Genomic DNA, 25,921 nt, shown 5'->3' with positions numbered 1-25,921 from the left:
GCTCATAAACAAAGATATAGGGACTTGACAGTCACCAAGGCAGTTGATGAGGAAAGGCAGTCCATACAGCCTACCATGTCACAAGATGGGTTGCAAACTGGCTTAAGGACAGAACCCACAGGGTTAGAGTTGCTAGCTGCTGTCAGACTGCATCTACTTCTCAGAAGTAGGCCAACATGGGAGGGACTTTATTGAAAGACAAAGCAGACGACTGCACTGCAAACCATAGTGATAGTGGCATCGACACGGGATATCTTCAGAGAAGGGACTGCACAGAAGAGGTTATCAGGGACCTTTTGACACTCACATTGCTAAAGTGGTTAGAAAGACCTTCTACATTGCCCACCTGATCATGAAGGGATTCACATCCAGATCTAGTGAGGTCATAAATCTGTCATATGCTGCCAGATTGAAGAAACTCCAGGGTGACATGTGCCTGACATACAAGGCCATGTGATATAAATAGGATGTGCTGGAGGGATAGATTTTATCAGAGAGACTCCCTGTGGAATATGGATATAAACCATGTGAGAGGCAGAGCACCACACTGACTCTGTTCAAGAGAAATCTAGACCTGTGGATGGGAGATCGTAGGGTTTACCCCAGGGAATCAACTGTGTCACTGCTGGAGGACAGGGCACAACAAACTAATACAGTATTTTTTTTTTTTAGGGGGGGGGTAAGCCAAAATTTAAATTAGCTTATAAATGCCCTTGGGAATGATAGCCTAGTAAACAATATAACCTATATGAACCTATAAGAAGGAAGGAGAGCAATTCATTTCCTCATATTGTCAAAAGAATCCATAGGAAATTTAGATAATTTGTTATTCTGAAGGCCAAGGTGGAGGAAGGAAGAGGACGTATAAACTTTCTTCTCAAACCTATGAAAAGCTTTCCCTAGTTTATCAGAAGGAATATGGCTAGCTGCAGAAAAGAGTTTTGCAGAACATTACTTTGACAGAGAAATTAATGCACAATCTGACCAGCGGTTAGAAAAAATAAATTTGTGGGTCTGAGGAACCGTATACAATTTAACAGACTTTCTTGAAGCAGGAGGCCGACTTGTCAGGTAAATTGCTGACTGCCGGCTGCCATAAAAGTATCATCTAAGGCTGGCAACACAGGAGGAACAGCTGTGAGTTGAGAAAAATCCACTTATAACAAATCATAATATCTATGCCGAGATTCTGATTTTTTTTGTTGTTCCAGCTGAAACAGTTCCTTCATCCTGACAATAATATCAGGAAAAAGATAACTCTTCAGGTAGATAATCTGGAGAGTAGTTTTCTACAATGTCAAGTTCCCAATTTTGTGGAAACTTGAGAAAACAACATCCAGTCAAATTCCTGTCACTCACTCTGGGAATCAGTATCTGGGGGGGATCTTATACTTTTAAAATGAGTAGAAAACTCAGCATTTAAAGACTGAAAGCCTCTAAATAAATTCATAACAAAACTGAACCAATCCTCCTCGTCAACTAGAAGTAATATGTCTAGATTAAGGTTTCCTTTTTCTGGGACCCCACCCTGAAAGATGAAGATCCTCAGAGTGGGTTAGTGAAGGAGCTTCCCTGAGTCCTTTCCCCAGTTCCAGCAACAGTGGTTTTCCCATACTCAACAAAGGCAGCTGAACAGTCACAGAGGACATGCCTACCTCCTGGTTCTTAGTGGCTTCCCAAGGAGGACCACCCAGAAGGAACAAGACAAAGTGATGAGCATTCCGAGGAACAGGAGATGGCCACAGTGGAATCACCCTTCAGTGTCTGAAGCAAAGAGAAAGCCAGAGTAAAGACTGAAGTGTTCTGGATAACATTCTCTTCTTGTGGCTCAGGGAGGGATCAGTGATGTTATTGGGACTCAGATCCATGTTCTAACAAGAAAAGGAGTCTCATGGATGGACAGCAGAGTCTTGAAAACTTGGTGTTACATCCTGACTGAAAAATCACTTTCTGAGGTAAACCTTTCAGTGACAATCAACAAATGCACTATTCCTTCGCAATACTGTTATGCAGAAACATCAAACTTTTTGTCACAAAAACATAATAAATACAGGGATCTCCACAGGGACCCAGGCCAGCTATCAACTTAAAAAGGTGTCTGGCACATGGTTAGTTGAGCTTTAAAGAGTTGGTAAAACACTATGACAGGAAATCTAGGTTTTGTGGTAAATTTTTATGACAACCCCCCCCCCCCACCCAAAAAAAAGTAGATATCTTTAAGGGATTCCCTTCAGGGAACCATGACTTAAAATGAAAATTTCTGAGATAAAACATTTAGTGACAATCACTAAAAGATCAACTATTGTCTCAAACAAATTTCTGACAGAAATAAAACACTTTGTCAGAAAAAAAGGATGAAGTAGAAGGAAATCTCCAATGGAGGACTTATCCGTCTTGTAGAAGTGCTGCTAGCCAATTGCTGACCACCTAAGAACCACAGTGGAAAGCACTCTTCAGCATCAAGAAAGTCCTGAAGTGAGGCACCCTAACCATTGATGTTATCCAGCATCTCTCAATAACTGCAGTGGCTATTGCATGTGGAAGGCAATATAAAGCTTTGGAACCTTGCCAGCTGATGCAGTTCTGTCTGGATATGCCCTACATAACTTTAGGCTACTGCAAACTGATCTAATGATGAACATCTTAGAATGCAAAGCAACAACCATGAAATTTCTTATGCATCCTGGTGGCAAATATGTGATGTGTAAAGAGAGTAAAAACAGAAAACAGACATAGCACAGTGATGCTCCTACACACACACACACACACACACACACACACACACACACACACACACACACACACACACACACACACACACACACACACACACACACACACACACTCACACACACACTCACACACACACACTCACACACACACTCACACACACACTCACACACACACTCACACACACACTCACACAGACATAGCACAGTGATGCTTCTACACACACACACACACACACACACACACACACACACACACACACACACACACACACACACATATATGAAACATGGACTCCTCCTTGTCCCCTGTCGGGGATATTGTGGGACAGCAACTGTGACCTGCTTGTAGATCACTCTTGTGATGTCCTGCTGCTGGAGGCCAAGTATCCTTGTCACACATATTGAGAAGTGACAGATTATTGTACATGTCCAGATAAATGTGAGGACTGTGCACTCCACATTGTCCCCCAACCTGGCTACCACTGGTATGCACCTTGAGTAGCACTCCCAGTGAGGGTAGTGATGATGACATTGGTATTCCCCCACATGGAGAGGGCAGTACCAGCACAGACCTCATAGGACCAGTAGAAACTGTGCCCCTTGAGTCCATGTCATTACAAATGTCATGCAACACAGAAATCAGCTCTAAGCCAGTCTGAGTTGCAATAGCTTGTGCTTGGAAGCTGACTGATCCAGAGTGTTGCTCATATATACAAGGCCAGCTGTGACATGGGATAGTATTGGCACCCCTGCAAGACTACAACATGGTGGGTATATGCACCTCAGATGCAGTACACTTATCTATTGCTACAACTGCAGAGGGAGTATTACTGGTGCTTGAAGCTACAGGGTCCTCTCTCCCACTGGGGGAGGTACTCCTCAAGTGCTTCTATGGGCCACGTCTTTACCCTGTACTGTAGGATGGAGACAGACATTGCCACTGTGTTGTCAGACTGTGACTCAGGTATGTGTGTCTCATCATCATCATCAGTAGTAGTCCCTGTATGTGTGTCAATATCAATATGTCATCTTGTTCCAGCCTCTATAGACATCACCATGGCAGCTCTGTTAATGGCAGCCTATGAATCCATGACAAAAGACATACCTAAGTCAGCATAAGGACTGGTGCTAAAAACTGCACTATTGTGGCATTTCTACTAAGGGTGTCTTTGCAAGATGCATCATACAGTCGTAAACAATGTGCTGTCATCCTGATATAGCTGGATACCTGGCACTCCTGTAACAACACATAGCCAAAATATATGCTTTGGTCAGCCTACAGTACCTATGTACATTTACTATACAGAGATTTGCTGAATGTGGTTCTAATCTGGTGCATTACCATGTGTGGGACTGGGACCATCTTCAAATCAGTGTCCACTCCTTTAGTGATAATTCCAGAGCATTTGTTCCCCTGTAGGGACACCAAAGCACTTCTGGTTCTATCAGGTTGCTGCTCCTACATGCACCCCCACCACCCCCATGGCCAGTGGTTTAGCTGCTATGAAAACATGTCTTTGCATGGCACAACATTTATTAGCATGCTTTTGACACTGCTGTAATAAGGCTGAGATTAAAATTTGTCTGAAATCATCAGAGCTCTACCCCAGTAAACAAATTCACATAAATAAATAAATACATAACTGCAACCCATCCTTGGAATTTATGTTAACTGTACCTTGTCTGAAAAATAGCACCTCCTGTCCCCATCAATGGCTGTCCATGTGCCTAAGTACCTGCAGCAGTATATCATATTCTGCAGAGAGAGGAGAGCTAGAGCTTTTTCTGTGAGCAACAAGTATAAGGCATGCAAGTAATCTTGTACAGGACAACAGTAAATTGCAGGAAACATGCACACACGCACACACGCGCACACACACACACTCACGCACACGCACACACACGCACACACGCACATGCACACACACACACCTATAGGCAGTTTGAAGGATCATCAGGTCAACCAACTGTAATGTCCTTATAATACAGGAGCAAATCAAACAAACTCATTTGCAACCAGAGAAGAATTTATGGAGAAGGCTGCCCAGCTGGGAATCAAACCAAAGAACTAAACATAAAACAGTAATGCCAACCAGTTAAATGTGATGCTGATGCCATTATGAAAAATATTTTTCTTTAGAATTCATAATGAATTAGAAATATATGATGCAATGAAAGGTTCTATTTTTACCATGCTATTACAGTCTCAACTCGTCTGTGCTTCAGGATCAGGGGAGAAATGAAAAGTACATGGCCGTCTAAACTGGGTTCCTTTTTATGTAATTTTATTGCCGATTTATGGTTAACTTTGATACCATGAATAATTTCAAATCCAAGACAGCTTTCCTGCTATTGTGCATATGGACTACAATATGCAGACTAAATCTGAACTTATTTTTGGTTCTGATACTCTCTATCCAACCACTGCAACCCTCCTGACACTCTTTACCTACTTTGAGTAACCCAATTTCTTCTTAATGGTGACCTTGGCCATTTCTCGTCATTGGGTAGAGCTCCAAATTTTCTGTGGCTACTCATAATGATAACTTAGAATGTGGTCACATTGAGCAACAGTAGACAATGATGGTGAGCCATAAATAAGAGATGCTGCTCAGCTTTTTTCTCATCTAGGTGGAGTGAAGTACATTGACATATTACATAAATGATGCATATTTCTGCATGCCATGTATTGGGCCTGGCTTTCCAAGTTTGCAAGAGACAGGACAGATTTGCTGATAGCCAATGTTAGGTGCTAGTATGTATTTTATATATTTTCTGCATGCCATGCACTGGGCTTGTTGCCACATCCAGCAACAGAGAGTAGTGTGTTCCACTCAGCCCTCCCCACTTGAAAGTAAAGCTTGCTAGTGGCCATTTCATCTTGACAAGCTTATTTATTTTTTTTTTTTTGCAACTTGGGCTTGCTTTCATATAAAAAAAAATTCACATGGGAGAACTTCAAATAGTCTGTACAGAAAGTTGGCTGAAATGGTGGTGAGCATTTGGATAGGGTATTGGAAAAATGGGTCCTGAAAGAGAGAAGAGCAATAACATTGTGGCAAACTGTCTCAGAGGATAGTGTTAAGCAAAATTTCACAAAGGTCATTATTGAGACCTATTTACATCTCAGTTATCTATGAACTGAGATGTAAATAGATTCCTCCACTCAGGATCACTATGGTCTCCTACCTCACTGTCAAATCCCACTCATCCCCACTTCATCTACACTTGTACTAATTTCAGCTCCTCTTACGGTCTCATCCTCCATTCATCACTTACAACCCATCTCCTTAGAATAATATTACACTTTATTTCATCATTCCTCTCTTGCTTCATATTGCCTCCACCCAACTCACTCTACCCATTCAAGTTCCTTCATGCCCACTACCAAACGACATCACACACTTATTGCGCATTTTCTTAGAACAATAACTACACATACGTCACCCACCAGCACTTGTAAATCCCACACTTACAATCCTCAAAATAAACAAGACCCACTTTCAATCATTCATAATGAATAGTCACTGTGATTGACCAACTAATTGAGCTCACGTCCCTTCCCATTCTAGCACAGGTAACTAACTACTACACACCTCTCAACTTCAACTACATACTCAAGGGTAATTCCCAAGTCTATTCTGGCAATGCACCTATAATGCATTCCCTATATCCCATAATTTTACAACATATCCTTTATCCATTTTTTTTTCAAATCCAGATATATAAAGCTAGCTAATCCTAATTACAAGTTTGTCATAAAAATTAAAATTAAGGCAAAGTGGCTATTTCCATTCCAACACTCCTTGCCCACACTGCAACTCTGTGAAGATATACATCCAACCCTAGGCCTTGTAATTACAATCACTCTGGTAATCAATCTCAGAATCAATACTACTGCATAATCTCTTTCCAGCAACTCAAGTAACCAGCTTAAAATTCATTAATATTAATCATAGAAGTATCTGCAATAAAGTAAAAGAACTACATGCATATCCCATCAACTCTGATATTCTCAATCACAGAAACATGGCCCCAAAATCACAGTTAATTAAATCCTTCCATCAGGTTACAGCATCTTTCATTTAAACCAGAAATAAGGGAAAGCAGATGGTGTTACTATTATACATGTATATAACCTGCAAATATGGGCAGCGCAGTGGTGCAGCGGTTAACATTGTCGCCTCACAGCAAGAGGTTCTCCGGTTCGATTCTCGGCTGGAGTGCCTTCTGTGTGGAGTTTGCATGTTCTCCCTGTGTTCGCGTGGGTTTCCTACCACATTCCTAAGACATGCATCTGGAGCATTTCTCCCAGGCCTCCGCTGAAAACAGGCTCTTTGGAACCTAGTCAGACTTTCCCGGTCAACAAGTGATAAATAAAAATAAATAAAAAATAAATAAAAATATTAATCTACTAGCATCAGCATCTAGTATTTATCAATGCTGAGATTCTTATCTCCTTATTGATGCCCAGTGCCTATAAGACTTTTGTGACACTGATTCATATGCTTGTCTTATAAATGTAAGATAACTATATGTTGTGTATATTAAACTACTGGTGCAGAAGTGTGTGTTGAACAGGGTTTGGATGTGTCCACAGAGTACCCTACTGGAAAAGAACAAAAATGTATATAAACTATATAACTGTGCAAATGTATGTTTTAATAGTAGAAGCTGGAACACAGAGTTAACTTACAAAACTTCAAGAAAATAAGTTGAAATTGTTTTACAATTGCATTAACTCTTAGTTTCAGTGAAACAGACACAATGTCTACAGCTAGATGTTTTTCTATTGTCTGAAAAGTCGCACAGAGATGTTAAAATTCTGTTAGTATCTGTTAGCCTGGGAACTGAAGGCAGGTGACAAGGAGTGATGTCATCCAAACTGACCCAGCAATAATGCTAAATAGCAATTTAAGAACTCTCTCAGAGAGAGAGAGAGAGAGAGAGAGATTTTGCATGTTGTATCTTGTCTTGGACCTAAAAACATTCACTCAGCACTTCTGCCTGTGTGTTGTCTGTAAGTACGACTTAGGGCATAGTGTCTCTCTTAGATATAGATAGGAACATAGTAAATATTAGTTTAGATTGCTTTCTGTATTTGAGACTGCCCTGCAATGTTGTTTTAAAATATTGACTGTGATTTTGAACACTGAAGTAACTGTGCTTGTTTTTTGAGTATTGTCTTGTTCTTTTATTATTTAATATTAAATATATTTGAACCTATCTTTGTGGCTGATATTTGTGAGACATATTTAAGCTCTTAGTGATTTGGAACTCTGAAGTAACTGTGCTTATTTTCTGAGTATTGTCTTGTTCTTTTATTATTTAATATTAAATATATTTGAACCTATCCTTGTGGCTGATATTTGTGAGACATATTTAAGATCTTAGAGTACTTGCATATGTATTTGCTGACACTGTACAGGCCACTCCTAAATATCCTTGCATGTCTTGGTCACAACTACCATTTGGATAATAATAACATTACTCAGTAGGATTGGTCACCATTTGTTAAGGGCCTTATAGTAGCTGATAAAAAGGGGTTGGTGGCAGTGATAACTACCTTATAGTCTGAGCAGAAGGGGCATAGCTAGTAATCCTGTGCCAGCCTTCCCCAGGAGTGTTTGTGTATTTGTATATAAATCAAATCTCAAAAGTAAGTGTGCGTGTGTGTGTGTGTGTGTGTGTGTGTGTGTGTGTGTGTGTGTGTGTGTGTGTATGTGTGTGTGTGTGTATGCGCTTCTTGGGCAGGGACACAAAGCACTGGTTGGACAGAGAGGGTGATGGAGTCTTCGGCTGACCACTCAGCTGAGATCTTAACCCTATAGCTGTGCCAGTGGGGAGTCTTATTGGGGATCTGGAGAAAGAGGGAGAAACCAGCCCCAGACTGTGATCTCTGTGTGCTCTTAAGGGAAATTGTACTTTACAGTGTGTGTACTTGTCATCCTCCCATTGCGTATGTCCCTCACTGTTGCCAGTGGTGAGGATTGAGGCTCCTTGGTTACTGGGTCAGTGCAGGGGCGTCACAACCTTATCTGTCATAATCCTGTATATCAACTTTAAAATAATATCAACATTGCAGAAAACATTTTATCTTGGGTATCTTGCAGTAACCTCAGGAAATCCTCATCCTTGGTGACTTAAATGCAAACTGGCCCTAAATCATATCTGAGACTCTCACTACTACCATTAATCTCTATGGATCTTTTCATCTCATTGATATAACAGCTAGCTGCAAAAGTATCCTCCTTAAAGGCCTCTCTTCTGAACTGGATACTGTGAACACAACCCACCAATATCTCTAGCTCTAACACTTTACATAAACTTAAGTGATCACTTGCTCAGTTTTTGCTATGCTTTCATGACACTGTGCAAAACAACACTTTTACAAGTCAGTGAGCAATGTATGAATCTTTAATGTAGACAATTTCTACAATGAAGCAACACAACTGTAATATGCTAAAATCTCTTCCTCTTGATAAAAGTAACTTAGAATTTAATAAAATCTTTGCCAATATACTATTTATTTTGCTTTTGTTTGCTGGGTTTGCCACAATGGGTTTAGTCAAAAACCCCTTTTCAGCAGTGAACTGTGGAGAAAAGTTCAACATATTAGAAACATTTTTAAACAGACATTCAGTAATGTACAAGAACAGACATTACATAACATACATTAACAATTACACATAGAGTTGATAAATTACATTCATATGAATGTAGAGGCAACTATTACAGTATGAAAGATACTTGTGCATTAGTAGACATTGAACACTGAGCATATGAAGAGATATATTAATGGTTTGTGAAATAGATAACAGATCATATTGTTCTTACTTAGAAATTCAAAGAAATGGAGGTGAGGCAACTAAATAAAATGTCCCCTTAGGAGAAAAAGAGTTAAACATAATCCTGCACCTTGCACCCCTAACACCAGACAACTAATTAGGATTAGGTATAAGGCTTGGGTAACATGGTACACCTAAAGAACCCAACAATATCTTCTAAAGTATAGACAACTGAGAAATAAGACCAAATATAGCATAACACTTGACAAAATACACCACTATTTTAACATACAATAGATGCATCAAAACAATCGAAAACCTAATTGACCCAGACCACAGCCCTCAACCCAATTCTTGCCCTGAACGCTCATCAGCTACTAGTACAACCACCTTTAATAACTACTTCCTACAAGTTGTAGCCTTACTAAACAACTACTCCTCTATCCTGCAACTCCTTCTCCAGCTCAACCCTAATATAACACATCTCACATAAGCCTGCCCATGCCTAATATAACATGTCTCACATAAGCCTGCCCAACCCTAATATAACACGTCTCACATAAGCCTGCTCACGCCTAATATAACATGTCTCACATAAGCCTGCCCAACCCTAATATAACACGTCTCACATAAGCCTGCCCAACCCTAATATAACACGTCTCACATAAGCCTGCCCAACCCTAATAAAACACGTCTCACATAAGCCTGCGCACGCCTAATATAACATGTCTCACATAAGCCTGCCCAACCCTAATATAACACGTCTCACATAAGCCTGCCCAACCCTAATAAAACACGTCTCACATAAGCCTGCGCACGCCTAATATAACATGTCTCACATAAGCCTGCCCAACCCTAATATAACACGTCTCACATAAGCCTGCCCACACCTAATAGAACACGTCTCACATAAGCCTGCCCAACCCTAATATAACACGTCTCACATAAGCCTGCCCACACCTAATAGAACACGTCTCACATAAGCCTGCCCACACCTAATAGAACACGTCTCACATAAGCCTGCCCAACCCTAATATAACATGTCTCACATAAGCCTGCCCAACCCTAATATAACATGTCTCACTTAAGCCTGCCCAACCCTAATATAACATGTCTCACTTAAGCCTGCCCAACCCTAATATAACATGTCTTACTTAAGCCTGCCCAGTCCTAATATAACATGTCTCACTTAAGCCTGCCCAGCCCTAATATAACAAGTCTCACTTAAGCCTGCCCAGCCCTAATATAAAACATCTCAATTAAGCCTGCACACCCCTAATATAATACATGTCTAACTTAAGCCTGCCCAACCCTAATATAGCACGTCTCACTTAAGCCTGTCTCCACCTCCACTGTAAAAAATATCTGCTAAAATTAAAAAAACACAAATCTAGCTGCAGACAACCTCTCACCTGTATACCTGAAAATATCAACTGAAGCTATATCATACCCTGTATCAATAATAATAAACTGATCCATCCTTAAATGTCACATCCCTACTATATGGAAAATAAGCATACAAGCTTCTCTATACAAAGATGGACCTTCTGCAGATTACTGCAACTGTAAACCCATTGCTATCTTGCCCAGTTATCTAAAATCTTGGAAAAGTCCATACACCGCCATTTTAAATTTACTATCTAACCACAAACAGTGTTGTCTCCCACCTACATAACCTAGTTTTCACCCTAACCATGGGACCATCACTGTACTTCACTTTGTTTATACCATCAATAGAAATAGAAACTCCTGTAATTTCATCTCTTTTATATTTCTTGACTTAAAGCATTTGACACTGTCTCTCACCATAAACTGCTACAAAAACTTTCCTTCACCTCCAGAACAGAATTGTGGTCAAAATGGGGCCATAGGTGGGGGTAATAGATTGCCCCCCCTGAGCAGCCCCTCTTGCAGCAAACTCCTACCCGCACAGCAGCCTCCTCCCCAGCCATTCCAGTTTTCCGTTACTTGGCTATTTCTCCCCATTTACCATAAACACTGTTCAAATCTGTTAGAGTGCATACTATTTTCTTATTTACTTCTACAGTGATGACAGATAGTGAAATAAAATAGCACAAACACCGATAGCCATTTGCTAAACAAACACAGGCTCACAATGAAAACACTTAGCATGAGCAGTAAACTTCTCTGCCATTGAACCTCACTTTCATTGAAATGGCATTAAAACCCACATTCAAATAAAGTGCATCTGACCAGTGGAGAATTAAATTTACCTTTGGGAGGTTTTCAAACCATAGGCTCCTTGCACACATTGTTAGGGCCATGCATACATGTCTGTGTTCTTATATTCAAACTTCTTGATTCTATTAAATTGTATTCCTTGTATAATACAGCACACTTGTTAGAATGTGTTTTGAATTTGTAGTTTTGAACATTCTTCCAATAAGCAATGAAACAAAATGTATGAACCAATAATGACAAAATTATTCATTTCAAAAAATTTCAACCATAAAAGGCCACTCAAACTTCTGTCATTACAATCCACCAACATCAGTCAATAAGCACAATCTCTGCAGAAGTAAAAGTCATTTGGATAATTCCACATTAAATATATTTGTAACTAATGAAGATGTTGCTACTGGCAAATAACTTTACATTTCAGTGTTCATCTACAAATTCAGTACCTCCTGCCCTTGAAGAATTAATTGCCCATGTTACATTAAAAAAATTGATAAGCTGTTAATATTGCAGTAGGGAATGACTAACAAATCAAAAAGCTCACAGTTACTAGGCATCTCATAGAAAGGAGGACACACTCAGGAGTGCAGAACCCTATCCCCTCTTAAAATGCACCAAATAATCAGCAATCAATAGGGCTCTGCAATATCAGCACTCCATATACATGGTGTGGGAGTAGAATCCACAGCCTTCTGCAACAAAAGCAATTATGCTACTAACACGGTTTTAAAATTCTACAGCATAAACAGTAAATGCCACTTGCTAAACAATGCTGTTGCTTGCACAATGAAAACATACAGCACAAACAATAGGAAACCTGTCTTCCCTTGAAACTTACAATTCTATGAAAATGCACTGAAACCCAGGTCTATGTTCGCTTACTGAAGTGAAATAAAAACGCGAATAGCTAAACTGTGAATGGGAAACAGCAAATATGGACATTACTAAACAATGACGTCTGAGAAAATAAACACATCGAATGACCATAGTCATCCAACATCACAAACACAACCAACCACCTCCAACTATATATACCAACACTAAGTTTGCACTACAGTGGGGAATAGCACAAATTTACAAGGCTTCCCTTCACTTACCTTATGTGTTGCATTACTTACTGGTTGTTGGCCAACCATGGCCATTTGATGTGTTTATTTTCACAGAAGTCATTGTTCGGTAATGTCTGTATTCACTGTTTCCCATTCATGGTTTAGCTGCTCGTGTTTTTTTCAATTCGGTAAGCGAACATAGACCCCTGAAACCCATAAGCCCCTGAAAATGCACTGAAACTCGTAATTCCCTAAAACTGTACTGAAACTCAAATTCACAATTCTGTCAGCAGTCTGGTAGTTGGTGTAGAGGATTCAGGCGCTTGCCTCCTGTAACCAAGTTACAGGGTCAAGCCTGATCAAGTTAATTGACTAACCTGCCCCACCCCCCCAACTTAGGCATTGCATACCATACCTCCATACCTCTCAATCCCTTAGCACAAGAAATCTGGGCAAAGCCTAAAATAATGGGGGGAGGGGGGAGCAAAGGGCCCAAAATAGGGACAAATTATAAATATTGCTCTTACAGATTTAGAAAGTTACTAGAACAACAGTATTTGTCTTAGCATGCATTTTCTGAAGGAAATGAAGTCTGAAACTCAAATGTATGACATTATTTAGTTAATTCAGTCCTCAGAGATTTGCCAGAAAACCACAAATTTTATGAGGAATAGGCCAAAAATATGAGGCAAAAATCTGGACAGTTGAGAGGTATGCATGCCTCTCAACCTCTTAATGCAAGACATCTGGACAAAGTCTAACTAAAATAATGGGGACACAATGGCCCAAAATTAGGGATATATTTTAAATATTGCTCTTTTTAACTTAGAAAGTTGCTAGAATAACAGGATTTGTGTTAGCATGCATTTTCTAAAGGATATGAAATTTGAAACTCATGCGATTTAGTGACTTCAGTCCTCTGTGATTTGCCAGAAAAACACAAATGTATGAGAAAAACACTAAAACTATGAGGCTAAATAGACTGTTCAGTGGTATGTTAAACACACACACACACACACACACACACACACACACACACACACACACACACACACACACACACACACACACACACCTTCCTTCTCTCTGCACCCCCCCCCACAGACACCTACCTTCTCTGCTCACACACAACACACACATACACACATCTTCTCTCTCACGCAGACCTACCTTCTCTCCGCTCTCACACAGCAACACATATAGCTACTTTCTCACACAGCAATACACATGCATACACACATGTACTCTCTCACACAGCAATACATACACACAAACTCACCTTCTCTCATACAGCAATATATACACACTATCTCTCGAATGAACAGAATGACTAGCTTGAATAACATACACACTGCACATGCATGCATACACTTTCTCTTTCATATAGAAACAAATAGAACCACTAGTTTAAATTATACACACATGCCACACACACTTACCTTCTCTATAAATGGAACGGCTAGTATAAATTTTGTGTGCGACTAAGGAATGGGATTACATCTGCTTTGGCATGTGTAACACATGCGTAGTCCTCCTTAAAGAACAAGATGCTGCCACCACTGTGTTAAGAAGTATTTATTATTATTATTTTTTTTTTTTTTATGTTGAAAAACCTGACCAGACTGGGCCTCCATAGCCATGGGGCCCTAGGCGACTGCCTATGTCGCTTAGTGCTGGATCCAACTCTGCTCACCTCCTTCTCCTGGTTTCCCAGCTACTTAACTGATAGATACCATGCAGTCAAACGGCAGTATGAATACTCCTCATTCTTACCCATAACTGTGCATCCCTCACTGCATTACACACATCTGTCATCAAGCTATCAACTCCATAGTGCTATTGCAGTGATAGACTGCATTACGCACACAGGTGTAAACTGTTTACTTCTGCACTGTACACCATAACATGCCACTTACAAGTCTCAGAGGCGGATATGTCAATAATGCCTGGCACTGGCAATTTATGTAGGGAGAGTAAGCGTACCTCTCAGCATCTTAACACAAGACATCTGACTTATTGGCTGATGATCATTAAAGGTGCTGTTTTCAAGCTTCTGGGTGTTTCAGGAAAAAAATCTTTTACATTTTGAAATGAACTTCATAAATATGGTCAGTACTGACTAGTTAAAATAGTCACGTGACTGGCAACAGCGGATATATATTTATAAGCAAAAAAAGGAGGAAGCAACTCTTTCTGAATTTTATTCTGATGGGACAAAAGTGTTGTTCTGAGTAGTACTTAACACTCCAAGTCGCTAAATAAAAGTGCTTGAATTTTTTATATGGGTTGTGGTTCTGCAGTATGTTTTCTACTGAAAACCATTGTTTTTCATGTGATTATTGTTTTTGCTATTTTGCTACAGTGGTGAAGCATTTCTTTTGTTTTTTTTACAGTATAAATTTACCAAACAGAATATTGTTAAATTAGAAAAAAAAAGACTATATTACAGTACACAGTGAAACAGTAATGTCATCCAAATCGTCCTATCCTGCAGTGTTTTCCATCCTTAAGTTTTCAATAATGTTTCTCTAACACTCAGACTTGTACATCATTTTGTATCCAAAAAAGTTAACTATTTGATAAACTCAAACATTACAAAAAAGTTTAATTTTTTTCCATGTCCTACTTTCATTCACTGTTCACACACCTATAGCACTTACTTTGAGCATGATAGCTTACTTAGCTTTTTCGCCTTTCTGAATCAATATATCATGATTCCTTGAAAATACTAATTCCAAAACTATCATTTTGTGCATTCAGGTGTCATATTATACCTTATTCAATGAAAATCTCAACAACGAAAACCAAACAAACTGTAAATATACTATGTGCATGGAGCTGTATCCCTGCTGGGCACAAAGGAAACAAATAGTGAAATTGTAGTAATTTTGAAATATGTGCATATTCTTATTCTCGGGAACCACATTTAAGATGTTTCTTTCACTAAACGTAGTTGTAGGATCTGCATTTCAAAAGTGACCTTATACTTGCACTGAAACATAACGTACATCCAGTGATTGCACACATAGTCTAGATAATGACACTAATTAGCAGATGCCATTTTATGCTGTCATATAAGAATTGCATTCCTCACCCCCATTGTCACGAGGAGCTTCATTCAAGTAAAACAGGGTTTTAGCAATTACTTAAAAGTTTACATTTTCTCAGATGAAGTACTATTACTGCTATTGCATCAGAATTCTTCAAATAAAACAGTTTACTCACAGAATGTAGGCAATGACACCTATTGCCCAGCAGTCCACAGCTTTTCCATAAGGCTTCTGCTCTAAGATTTCTGGAGCTGAATATGACAAAGAAAAACAGTGAAACATGAATCATAACTCTTTACTTTACATCAGATAACACATGCTTAGCTGGAACAGACAATGTAGATGTCAGGTAGTGAAAATTATGTTTATCCAGTGTACAACAATGTGCAGCTCAGACATTCATTTATTTATGCTTAATACAATCCAGGGTTGGCTGAGTCCCAGAGCCAATTTCAGCACTTAATGGCTACAAGACAAAGAAACTAACCCTAAATAGGAAGAGAGTTTACACACTCTAGTTTGTGTGTCATATACTCAATGGCAACAGCTTGATGCAGTGTTTATTACATTCATGGTGGATTGCCAGGGTTAACCTCCTTAATGACAGGTGCTAAATTATTTCTGGACCAGGGGCAATAGCCTGGAGTTTAGGTACTAAGATGACTCAACTTTCTTTTAGCTTTTCAAATTTTAAAATCATAAAAAAATTACAATTTATAAAACTCTCTCCCCAGAACATTTTAGTGATAACTATTTTGTTAATTAATGTGTGAATTAAATAATTTCCCTAAAGTATTAAAAGTTAATGAATGAAAATCTCACCTGAAAGTTAGACATCATGCTCCTTATTAGCATACTACTACCTTTACCCTCCCCATCACAACGTAGTAGGCCATGGCTAGGCCGTAAATGGAGTGTTACAGTGTAATGAAGCACTGAGATCATCTGGTCAGAGTAAGCAATGTTAGCTCTGCACATTTCACTATACATCTCCAATGGAAGTAGGTTTTCAGCAATGAACCTTTAAGACTGTTGTATTTTTCTATTTTAATGTATCTTTACTTGTATAATAAATTAGAGAATAACGTATACATTTCAAATGAAGAAATGGTGACTCATTAGCACAATAAGTCTGGCAGTGCTAATCATGCCGTAGTAGTAATCATTCCTGCAGCATTAATTATGCAGGGTGCCTTGTCCCATTCAGTTTTTGAGCACTTCAAATGCAAACCACGCACAATGCATTTGTTTCATTGTAGTTTAATTATAGTACTCACTGCCATGATTAAGCACAATAATGTGAAAAAATAACTTCAGCCAAAAAAGAAATGGAAAAAATATGCTCTTTTTGTTCAAATAAAAAGATTATCTCATTTATTTTTTGTCCAGTACCCCTTTTGACGATCAAGCCTTCCTCCCAATACACTCAATCAGAGCCAAATCTTGGTCAAATGGGGTTCTAGGCAGGGTGCCCCCCCCCCACAGAGCCATTCCAGTGTCCCATTATTTGGCTCTCTCCCCAATAACCATAATTACTATTCAAACCTGTAAATACGCAGCCATTCCAGTGTCCCATTATTTGGCTCTCTCCCCCCAATAACCATAATTACTATTCAAACCTGTAAATACGCAGCCATTCCAGTGTCCCATTATTTGGCTCTCTCCCCCCAATAACCATAATTACTATTCAAACCTGTAAATACGCAGCCATTCCAGTGTCCCATTATTTGGCTCTCTCCCCAATAATCATAATTACTATTCAAACCTGTAAATACGCAGCCATTCCAGTGTCCCATTATTTGGCTCTCTCCCCCCAATAACCATAATTACTATTATTTATTTATTTTATTTATTTTACATTTGTTGACCGGGATAGTCCAGCTGGATACATATCCGTTTTCAGTGGAGGCCCGGGGAGAAAAGCTCCAAAGAACAGAGGTACAAGAGCACATATTCCAAACAATACAATGGAAATTAGACATTTAGTATAATATGTTGAGTACTCTTCTAATATTGGAAAAGCTCCAAAGAATAGTGGTACAAGAGCAAATATTCCAAACAATACAATAGAAATTAGACATTTAGTACAATATGTTGAGTACACTTCTAATATTGGATAAGAACAATAAGTAATAAAAAAAAGATGGAATCCTGGGAAAAAAGGAGTTGGTTAGATGGATTGTAAAGGTTATAAGGTGCACCCATTTGAGTTGGGTTACGTAGTGGCTAGGCTAGGCCGTTTGGGGTCAAGGGCATGTGATATTAATCAGGGTTAGGGCATGGGCATAACCATTGGGTTTTTAGAAACGCTCGGAGGTGAATTTTAAATTGGTCCAGAGTGGTCATTTGTCTAAGGTTGCTTGGACGGGCATTCCATGTCTTGCCAATGGAATTGGCATAGAGAGCTTCCCCTCCTGAGTTGTTAGGTTTGATGGTCAATACTTGACTACTTTTGGATGACCTGAGGGATGACAGATTTGAATAGGAGGTAAGAATGTTATTTAGAGAGGGAGTTTTGTCAGGGTGTTTAATGATTTTGAATGCCTCAGTAAGCTGGTTAAGTTTCAGAACATTAGGCAATTCTAACCATCCTAGTGTTCTAAGGTTTAGGCAATGGTGGGTACGGTAGGGCATACCTGTGATAAATCTAGCTATGTGGTGATAGGCAGTGGATAGTTTATTAAGCTCTTTTTTATGAAGGAAGGAGAATATAGGGAGGCATATAGGAGGGTGGAGAGGAGATGAGTTCTGGCAATGGTTAGCTTGGTGTGAGGGGTTAAGAATTTCTTTATCCTGTACATGGACCCGAGTTTCTTGTTAAGTGTTTTAATAGTCAGATTCACGTGCATGTCAAATCTAAGTTTGTGGTCTATTGTCACCCCAAGTAGTTTGGTGTGGGAGACTGGAAAGATTTTGGTGCCATTGTTAGCAGAGACAACAAAGGTAGGGGTTTGGGTGCTGGGAAATTGTAGACTGGGAGGTATTGCTGGAGAAGGGAAGAATAAAAGTAATTTGGTTTTGGTTGAATTGAGTAGGAGTTTTAGGTCTGAGAACCATTTTTCGACTAATGAGAAGCAGATTTGGGTAGTAGCTTGAAGGTTGGTGAGAGAGACGTCAGAACAAATAAGGGTAGAGTCATCTGCATATTGGATGCAGGTGGTATTGGGAAGGACTGAGTGTAAACCGTTAATGAAGAGAGAGAAAAGAAGGGGACCGAGGATAGATCCTTGAGGGACACCGATATTAGTGGGGAGAAGGTCTGAAATCCTATTTTGCCACTGTACCGCTTGTTTTCTACCAGAGAGGTATGCGTTGAACCAACTTATGGTGGATTTGCTAAGATTGAAGGTTTCCAGTGTGAGGAGAAGTTGTTTATGGTTAACCATATCAAAGGCTTTTGATAGGTCAAGAAAGAGCGCAGAGGAAATTAATTTGTTATTCCGGTTGCAGTTGATTGAGTCAACAAAGGAGAGGAGAGCAGTGGTGGTGCTATGATGTGGGCGAAAGCCGTGTTGGGAGTTAGATAGGAGATTATTATGGGTAAGGTGGGTGATAAGTTGCTTGTGAATGCAGCGTTCCATAATTTTGGATAGAGGGGACAGAACTGCAATGGGTCGATAATTAGATGTATCAGTGGAGGGACCTCCTTTGTGGAGAGGAATGATATAGGAGATTTTCCAGATAGTGGGGATAGAGGCTTCAGAGATAGAACGGTTAATAAGGATAGATACAGGGTAAGCAATGGCATCAGCTGCTATTTGCAAGTATTTTGCCGGAAGTAGGTCAGCTGCTAGGGTGGTTGGTTTGAGTTTTTTTAGAAGGGTACGGATATAGAAGGTAGAGGTGGGTGCTAAGTTGAAGGCAGGTTGATTAGGAACCTTGGGGGTGGTTGCGGCCGAGGGGGAAGAGGTAAGCTGACTGGCGAGGGACTGGATAGTCTCAGTAAAGAAAGAATTAAAAGAGTTTGCTATCTCACTTGGATCTTTATCCATGAGTGTTGCAGGTGTGGGGGTGGAAGATTTACCTGGATGGAGGAGTTGGTTGAAGCCAGCCCAAAATTTTTTAGGGTTGTTTTGATGCTTAACTTGGAGGTGATAGAAATATTGCTTTTTATCGGATGTAACGGCTGCTTTAGTTGAGTTTCTAAGCTGAAGGAATTTGCTACGGTCTAGGGGGGTTTTAGTGGTCCTCCATTTGTTCCATGCCAGGTTTCTGAGTTTAATTTTATTTTTGTGTCATTAGATAGCCAAGGTGCGATCGATCCCTGATTCTAATGAGTCGCTTTGGAGCATGGGAGTCAAGTATTTTGAGGAAAGTGTCATTAAAATGGGATACACTCTCTTCTAAGGGAAGGGTTTTTAGGATGGACCAGTTGCATGCTTTAAGGTCTGCAAGAAATTGATCCGGGATGAAATTCTTGCTGTTCCTAACAAGTCTGGTTAGGGGGGGGTGAGTGTTTGGACATTTGTGTTTTGTTATAAAGGTAATGAGGTGGTCGCTAAGGTCGTTGGGGAGGGTCTCCACGGTATAGTTGGTAGGGTCTTTGTTTGTAAGGATCCAGTCAATGGTACTATCTTTTTGTTGGGGATATCCAATTCTAGTGGGAGAAAGAATAAGTTGGGAAAAACCATGTAAGTTAATAGGGAGAGGATTGGGATGAGAGGAGTATAGAGACCAATCAATGTTAACGTCTCCTAGAATTATTGTTTCTTGTGGGTAGAAGGTGGAAAGCCAGTTGAGGGTTTGTTCAAGGATTTCAGTGTTGTTCCCTGGGGGTAAATAGGTGACTATGAGATTAATACTTTTTTGGTTATTTAGGCTTAGTTTTAGGGCAATCAATTCTTGGTTGTGGAGAATTGGAGGTTGAAGGGGATGTCTGGTAATGTTCAAGGAGTTCTTGAATAAAACTGCTATTCCTCCACCCTTTCTTGTAACTCTATCTGCCCTGAGGATGTTATACCCAGGTGGGATGATTTCCTCATCCTTGGTGATAGGTTTGAGCCATGTTTCAGAAAGACACATGATGTCAGGGGAGTGAATTTCTAGCAGAGCATGTAAGTTGTGAACTTTGTTGTTGATGCTTCGTACATTGAGGTGAAGCATATGGAGTGAGCCTAATGGGCTTCTAGGAGTCCTTCCAGGGTTTAAGCCTAGGTCAATGGAGGGGCCAGGGTTGGGGTGGATGTCACCATCTCTAGTTATGGATCTTTTTAAATGGTCAAGTATTCTTTGGAGTTTAATTATTAGTATGAGATAATCTCTAGAAGAGGATGATTTTGGGTAAGAGAGGGTGAGGTGGAAGCAGTAGGGATTATTGTTAGAAGTTGGGTAAAAAGAGGGATGAATACAATTGAGGGTGACATGGGAGTACAGGGAGGTTTGACTATTGGGAAGGTAGGCGTCTGCAGGGTTTAAGGTATCGTAACTTGTTAGCAGGTAGGTTGAGATAAGTAGAAGCATTATAGGAGGGAGATTAGTATAAGAGTGTCCTGCCATGGTGTGGGGGGGGGGTGAGCTGCCTTGTTACGACTAGTGAACAGAGAGACTAGGAGGCAGGAGGTGAGAGTGTTAATGAAGGAGTTGTGAGGGTGGATAGGGGGGGTGGTCTTTGAAGTAAAGTCAGCTGATGAGTGGGGGAGTGGTATTCAGGAGAGGGACTGTTGCGATTGGGTGGAGGGAAGAGGGATGGATCTAATGATCAAAATAAATGTAGAGGTAGTGGGGGCGGGTGGGAATAGGGGGCAGGGTGGGGCGCGGAGCGAGCCCGAGCGTAGCGAGGGCGAAGCGGAGCGGGGATTACACCGCCAAGGATTTACCTTCTTCTAAAGGTAGCCGCCTTTAATAGAATGTAGCAGACTGTTTCTCTTAGTAAAAGGTCCGCTATTATAGTAGGCTTAAGTTAACAGGTTGCAAGTAACTGATGGTAGAATTCAGAAAGCAGATGGCTTACTTTTAAGCAAAAAGTTAGATTGGAGGAGAATAAACAAGTCCGAGGTCTTTCCGTTGGTGCCTGACACTCAACAGTCTGTAAAAATGCTGTGAGAAAGGTAGATTTTTTACCTAGGCAGGTTAATTATAGTTGCCGTAACTAGCTGTGTGCATTCGCACAGTAGAGGGTCGTCTTAGGGCTGCCGTGTTGGATGGGTGCCACGCGATACTTTTGGGTAAGGGGCTGAGAGGAGAAAATAAAATACAGGATGGTTAAGATTCAAGCAGTACACAAGTCACAGCTAATTTAAACAGTTTGAGATAAAACATGTAATGGCGTTATTCTTCTGAGTAAAACAGTTACAGAATATTAATCACATATTACTATTTTACTGTTTGGCGACCTGCGCTATACTGGGGCGCTGAGGCTACGCCACTGGGCCTTCAGAGCGTGCTCTGAAGTACGCACCGTAAGCAATGGTAACAAATTATAACAAGTTTAGAGCTTAAGCAAGTAAAGAAACACTTTGCACTGGAGGTCAAGTCAAAAATGCAAAACATACAAAAGAGTTAAGCTAGGATGAGTGAGCAGTACTAACAACGCGCTCACGTTTCAGCAGTAACCCTGGTAGTGAACTTCTTAACAAACACGGTAGTTCAACTGCAAGAACAACAAAACACATCTAAAGCAAGGTAAAAGAGGCTGGGTGAGAGTGCTTCACAAGCGACTGGCTAAATCACAACTGTGAATGACACATGCTCTCATTCAATCAAATTACTCAACAAACAAGCATTAGTTCCATAGCAAACAACTGCATCATCAAATCAAAGCAAGGCTAGTATCACAGTGATTCACCCACAACAAACCTTGGTTAAGTTAGAAATAACTGTTGAAAAAAGACACTGCAGGGTTGGAATCAACTGCAACATACCCTAATTACTCCAGAAGGCGACCGTAAATGTGCAGAGGTCTGGTCGGTTCAGGTCCTTTAGACAAAATGACGCGGCGGAAATACCGCGGGGGTGTAATGAAACCTCGGGAGCAGGGATTACACCGCCAAGGGGATTACACCGCCAAGGATTTACCTTCTTCTAAAGGTAGCCGCCTTTAATAGAATGTAGCAGACTGTTTCTCTTAGTAAAAGGTCCGCTATTATAGTAGGCTTAAGTTAACAGGTTGCAGGTAACTGATGGTAGAATTCAGAAAGCAGATGGCTTACTTTTAAGCAAAAAGTTAGATTGGAGGAGAATAAACAAGTCCGAGGTCTTTCCGTTGGTGCCTGACACTCAACAGTCTGTAAAAATGCTGTGAGAAAGGTAGATTTTTTACCTAGGCAGGTTAATTATAGTTGCCTTAACTAGCTGTGTGCATTCGCACAGTAGAGGGTCGTCTTAGGGCTGCCGTGTTGGATGGGTGCCATGCGATACTTTTGGGTAAGGGGCTAGGCAGGTTAATTATAGTTGCCGTAACTAGCTGTGTGCATTCGCACAGTAGAGGGTCGTCTTAGGGCTGCCGTGTTGGATGGGTGCCACGCAATACTTTTGGGTAAGGGGCTCTTGTCCAACCTTCCCTTATGACTGTGAGTTCTACAATTCAAACCTGTAAATACGCAGCCATTCCAGTGTCCCATTATTTGGCTCTCTCCCCCCAATAACCATAATTACTATTCAAACCTGTAAATACGCAGCCATTCCAGTGTCCCATTATTTGGCTCTCTCCCCCCAATAACCATAATTACTATTCAAACCTGTAAATACGCAGCCATTCCAGTGTCCCATTATTTGGCTCTCTCCCCAATAACCATAATTACTATTCAAACCTGTAAATACGCAGCCATTCCAGTGTCCCATTATTTGGCTCTCTCCCCCCAATAACCATAATTACAATTCAAACCTGTAAATACGCAGCCATTCCAGTGTCCCATTATTTGGCTCTCTCCCCCCAATAACCATAATTACTATTCAAACCTGTAAATACGCAGCCATTCCAGTGTCCCATTATTTGTCTCTGTCTCCCCAATAACCATAATTACTATTCAAACCTGTAAATACGCAGCCATTCCAGTGTCCCATTATTTGTCTCTCTCTCCCCAATAACCATAATTACTATTCAAACCTGTAAATACGCAGCCATTCCAGTGTCCCATTATTTGGCTCTCTCCCCAATAACCATAATTACTATTCAAACCTGTAAATACGCAGCCATTCCAGTGTCCCATTATTTGGCTCTCTCCCCCCAATAACCATAATTACTATTCAAACCTGTAAATACGCAGCCATTCCAGTGTCCCATTATTTGGCTCTCTCCCCAATAACCATAATTACTATTCAAACCTGTAAATACGCGGCCATTCCAGTGTCCCATTATTTGGCTCTCTCCCCAATAATCATAATTACTATTCAAACCTGTAAATACGCAGCCATTCCAGTGTCCCATTATTTGGTTCTCTCCCCAATAACCATAATTACTATTCGAACCTGTAAACACGCTCACTATTTTCTTCTTCACTTTTACTACGATTGTAGAGATTTGGATTTGCTTTAAACGTGTATTTCAAATTTTATAGCACAAACACTGGAGGTCATTTGGTAAACAAAACAAAACAGTATCAGATAGAAAATAGACTTAACATGAGCAGCAGTAAACTTCTCTTTCTCTGAAGCTTACATTCATTGAAAATGCATTGGGCTGGTGGTGAACCAAGTGTACTTTGGACCCTGGGCTGTTTTCAAATCATGGGCCTCCTGAACACATTTTTAGGACCACACCTAAATGTATATATGTTCTTTGATTCAATGTCATGATTGTTTTGTTTAATGTAGCAGCACTTGTTAGAGTACATTTTAAATTTATGGTTTTGAACAATTTTTTTTGCAGTAACAGGTCAAAGTTTTAGTCCACTGTGCGAACTGCCAGAGTAATAATCTTTAAGTAAATGCAGGAGCCTTTACAATCTGATCCTGTACAGAAGATTGCACCACAGTAATATGCAACAATTACTACATGATAAATGCTGAAGATCAGACAGTTACAATCATCACTCCAAATAATTCAGACTCTATGACCTGCCAAATGACAGCTGCTTTGCAGTTGCTGGAGGCTGTAAAGAAGGTAATGCAAAAATATAAATGCAACACATTTAGTATATATTGCATGATACAGGATTATTATATCAATAACCCATGGCTAGGTGTGGGTAAATCAAGCATTATTTATCCACACCCAGCTGTGGGTTATTGCTATAATACAATGAAATTATTTAAGAAAAAATTAGTTAATTTTTTAAATAATGTCCTGGGGATTTCCTGATGTACTGCGCATGTGTATGGGACTTTCCTTCCCATGCTTACGCAGTACATCAATACTGTGTAAAGGAAGCAATGGAGAAAGGAAGATGTGTTGCTTTTTTTGTTTTTGTTTTTAGTTAAAAAAAAAAAAAAAGAAAGAAACCATGAGACTTTCAACATGCGTGAGAGACGGGACAGAGAAGATAAAAGGATAATCAGGTACGTTTTCCTAATTTTGCATAACATACCTGATTATAGGTTCATAGGTTGGTATTAGGCTATCAGCCCTAGGGCCTAAACAAGCCTAGCCATAACACTTCCCTTGCTATTTCTTCTCACAATATTTACTTCCCTGGACCCCTGTCTAGCAGGGTGACTGACGTGATCATCGAGTGAATTTCCTTTCTCCCATCCAGTCATCAATGTTCCTTTTGAAGATGGCCAAAGAGGCGCACTGCTTGACATGTATGGGTAGTCTATTTCAGAGTCTGGGGAGTCTCTGGGTCAGGAACCTAGGAACCTATCCCTCCAGCATTGTTTATTGTGATGACAAGGTTTAGATCCCTGGAGCATGTGGCTCTGAGGGATTGGGATTACTTTAAGTGTAGCATGTCCAACAGCTCTGGGTTTGACATGGCCTTGTATGTTAAGCAGAGATTGCCTCGGAGTAGACGATATGCGACAAGAGTATAGCTGGAGTTTAAGCCGGTCAGCAAAGGGCATCTGCTTTAGGCCTGTGATTCTTTTAGTGAGGTATTTCTGTGGCCTTTCCACTTGTTGCAGATGTCTTGAGAGGTACATGCCAAATGGGTCTAATGAGGGATGAGTACAGTGGGACAATGACCTAATTTTTTCTGAATGAAAAGCCCTTAGTGATGAGATGTGCC

The 25,921-nt window shown here is 40.2% G+C and overlaps 1 protein-coding gene across 1 annotated transcript in view; it reads right to left on the bottom strand.

The window, feature by feature from the left end:
* Window positions 1-25,921, bottom strand: part of LOC122808956 (calcium/calmodulin-dependent protein kinase type 1D-like) — a 1,068,410-nt gene that overhangs the window by 195,750 nt on the left and 846,739 nt on the right. The window contains exon 7 of the mRNA XM_044080114.1: window positions 15,994-16,069. Coding sequence (XP_043936049.1) covers window positions 15,994-16,069 — 76 coding nt within the window. The remainder of the gene's footprint in view (window positions 1-15,993; window positions 16,070-25,921) is intronic.

The sequence above is a fragment of the Protopterus annectens genome, chromosome 8.part0, assembly GCF_019279795.1.
Source record: "Protopterus annectens isolate FY-2018-M chromosome 8.part0, PAN1.0, whole genome shotgun sequence".
Taxonomy (NCBI): domain Eukaryota; kingdom Metazoa; phylum Chordata; order Ceratodontiformes; family Protopteridae; genus Protopterus; species Protopterus annectens.
This window is presented reverse-complemented; position numbering and strand designations above follow the sequence as displayed.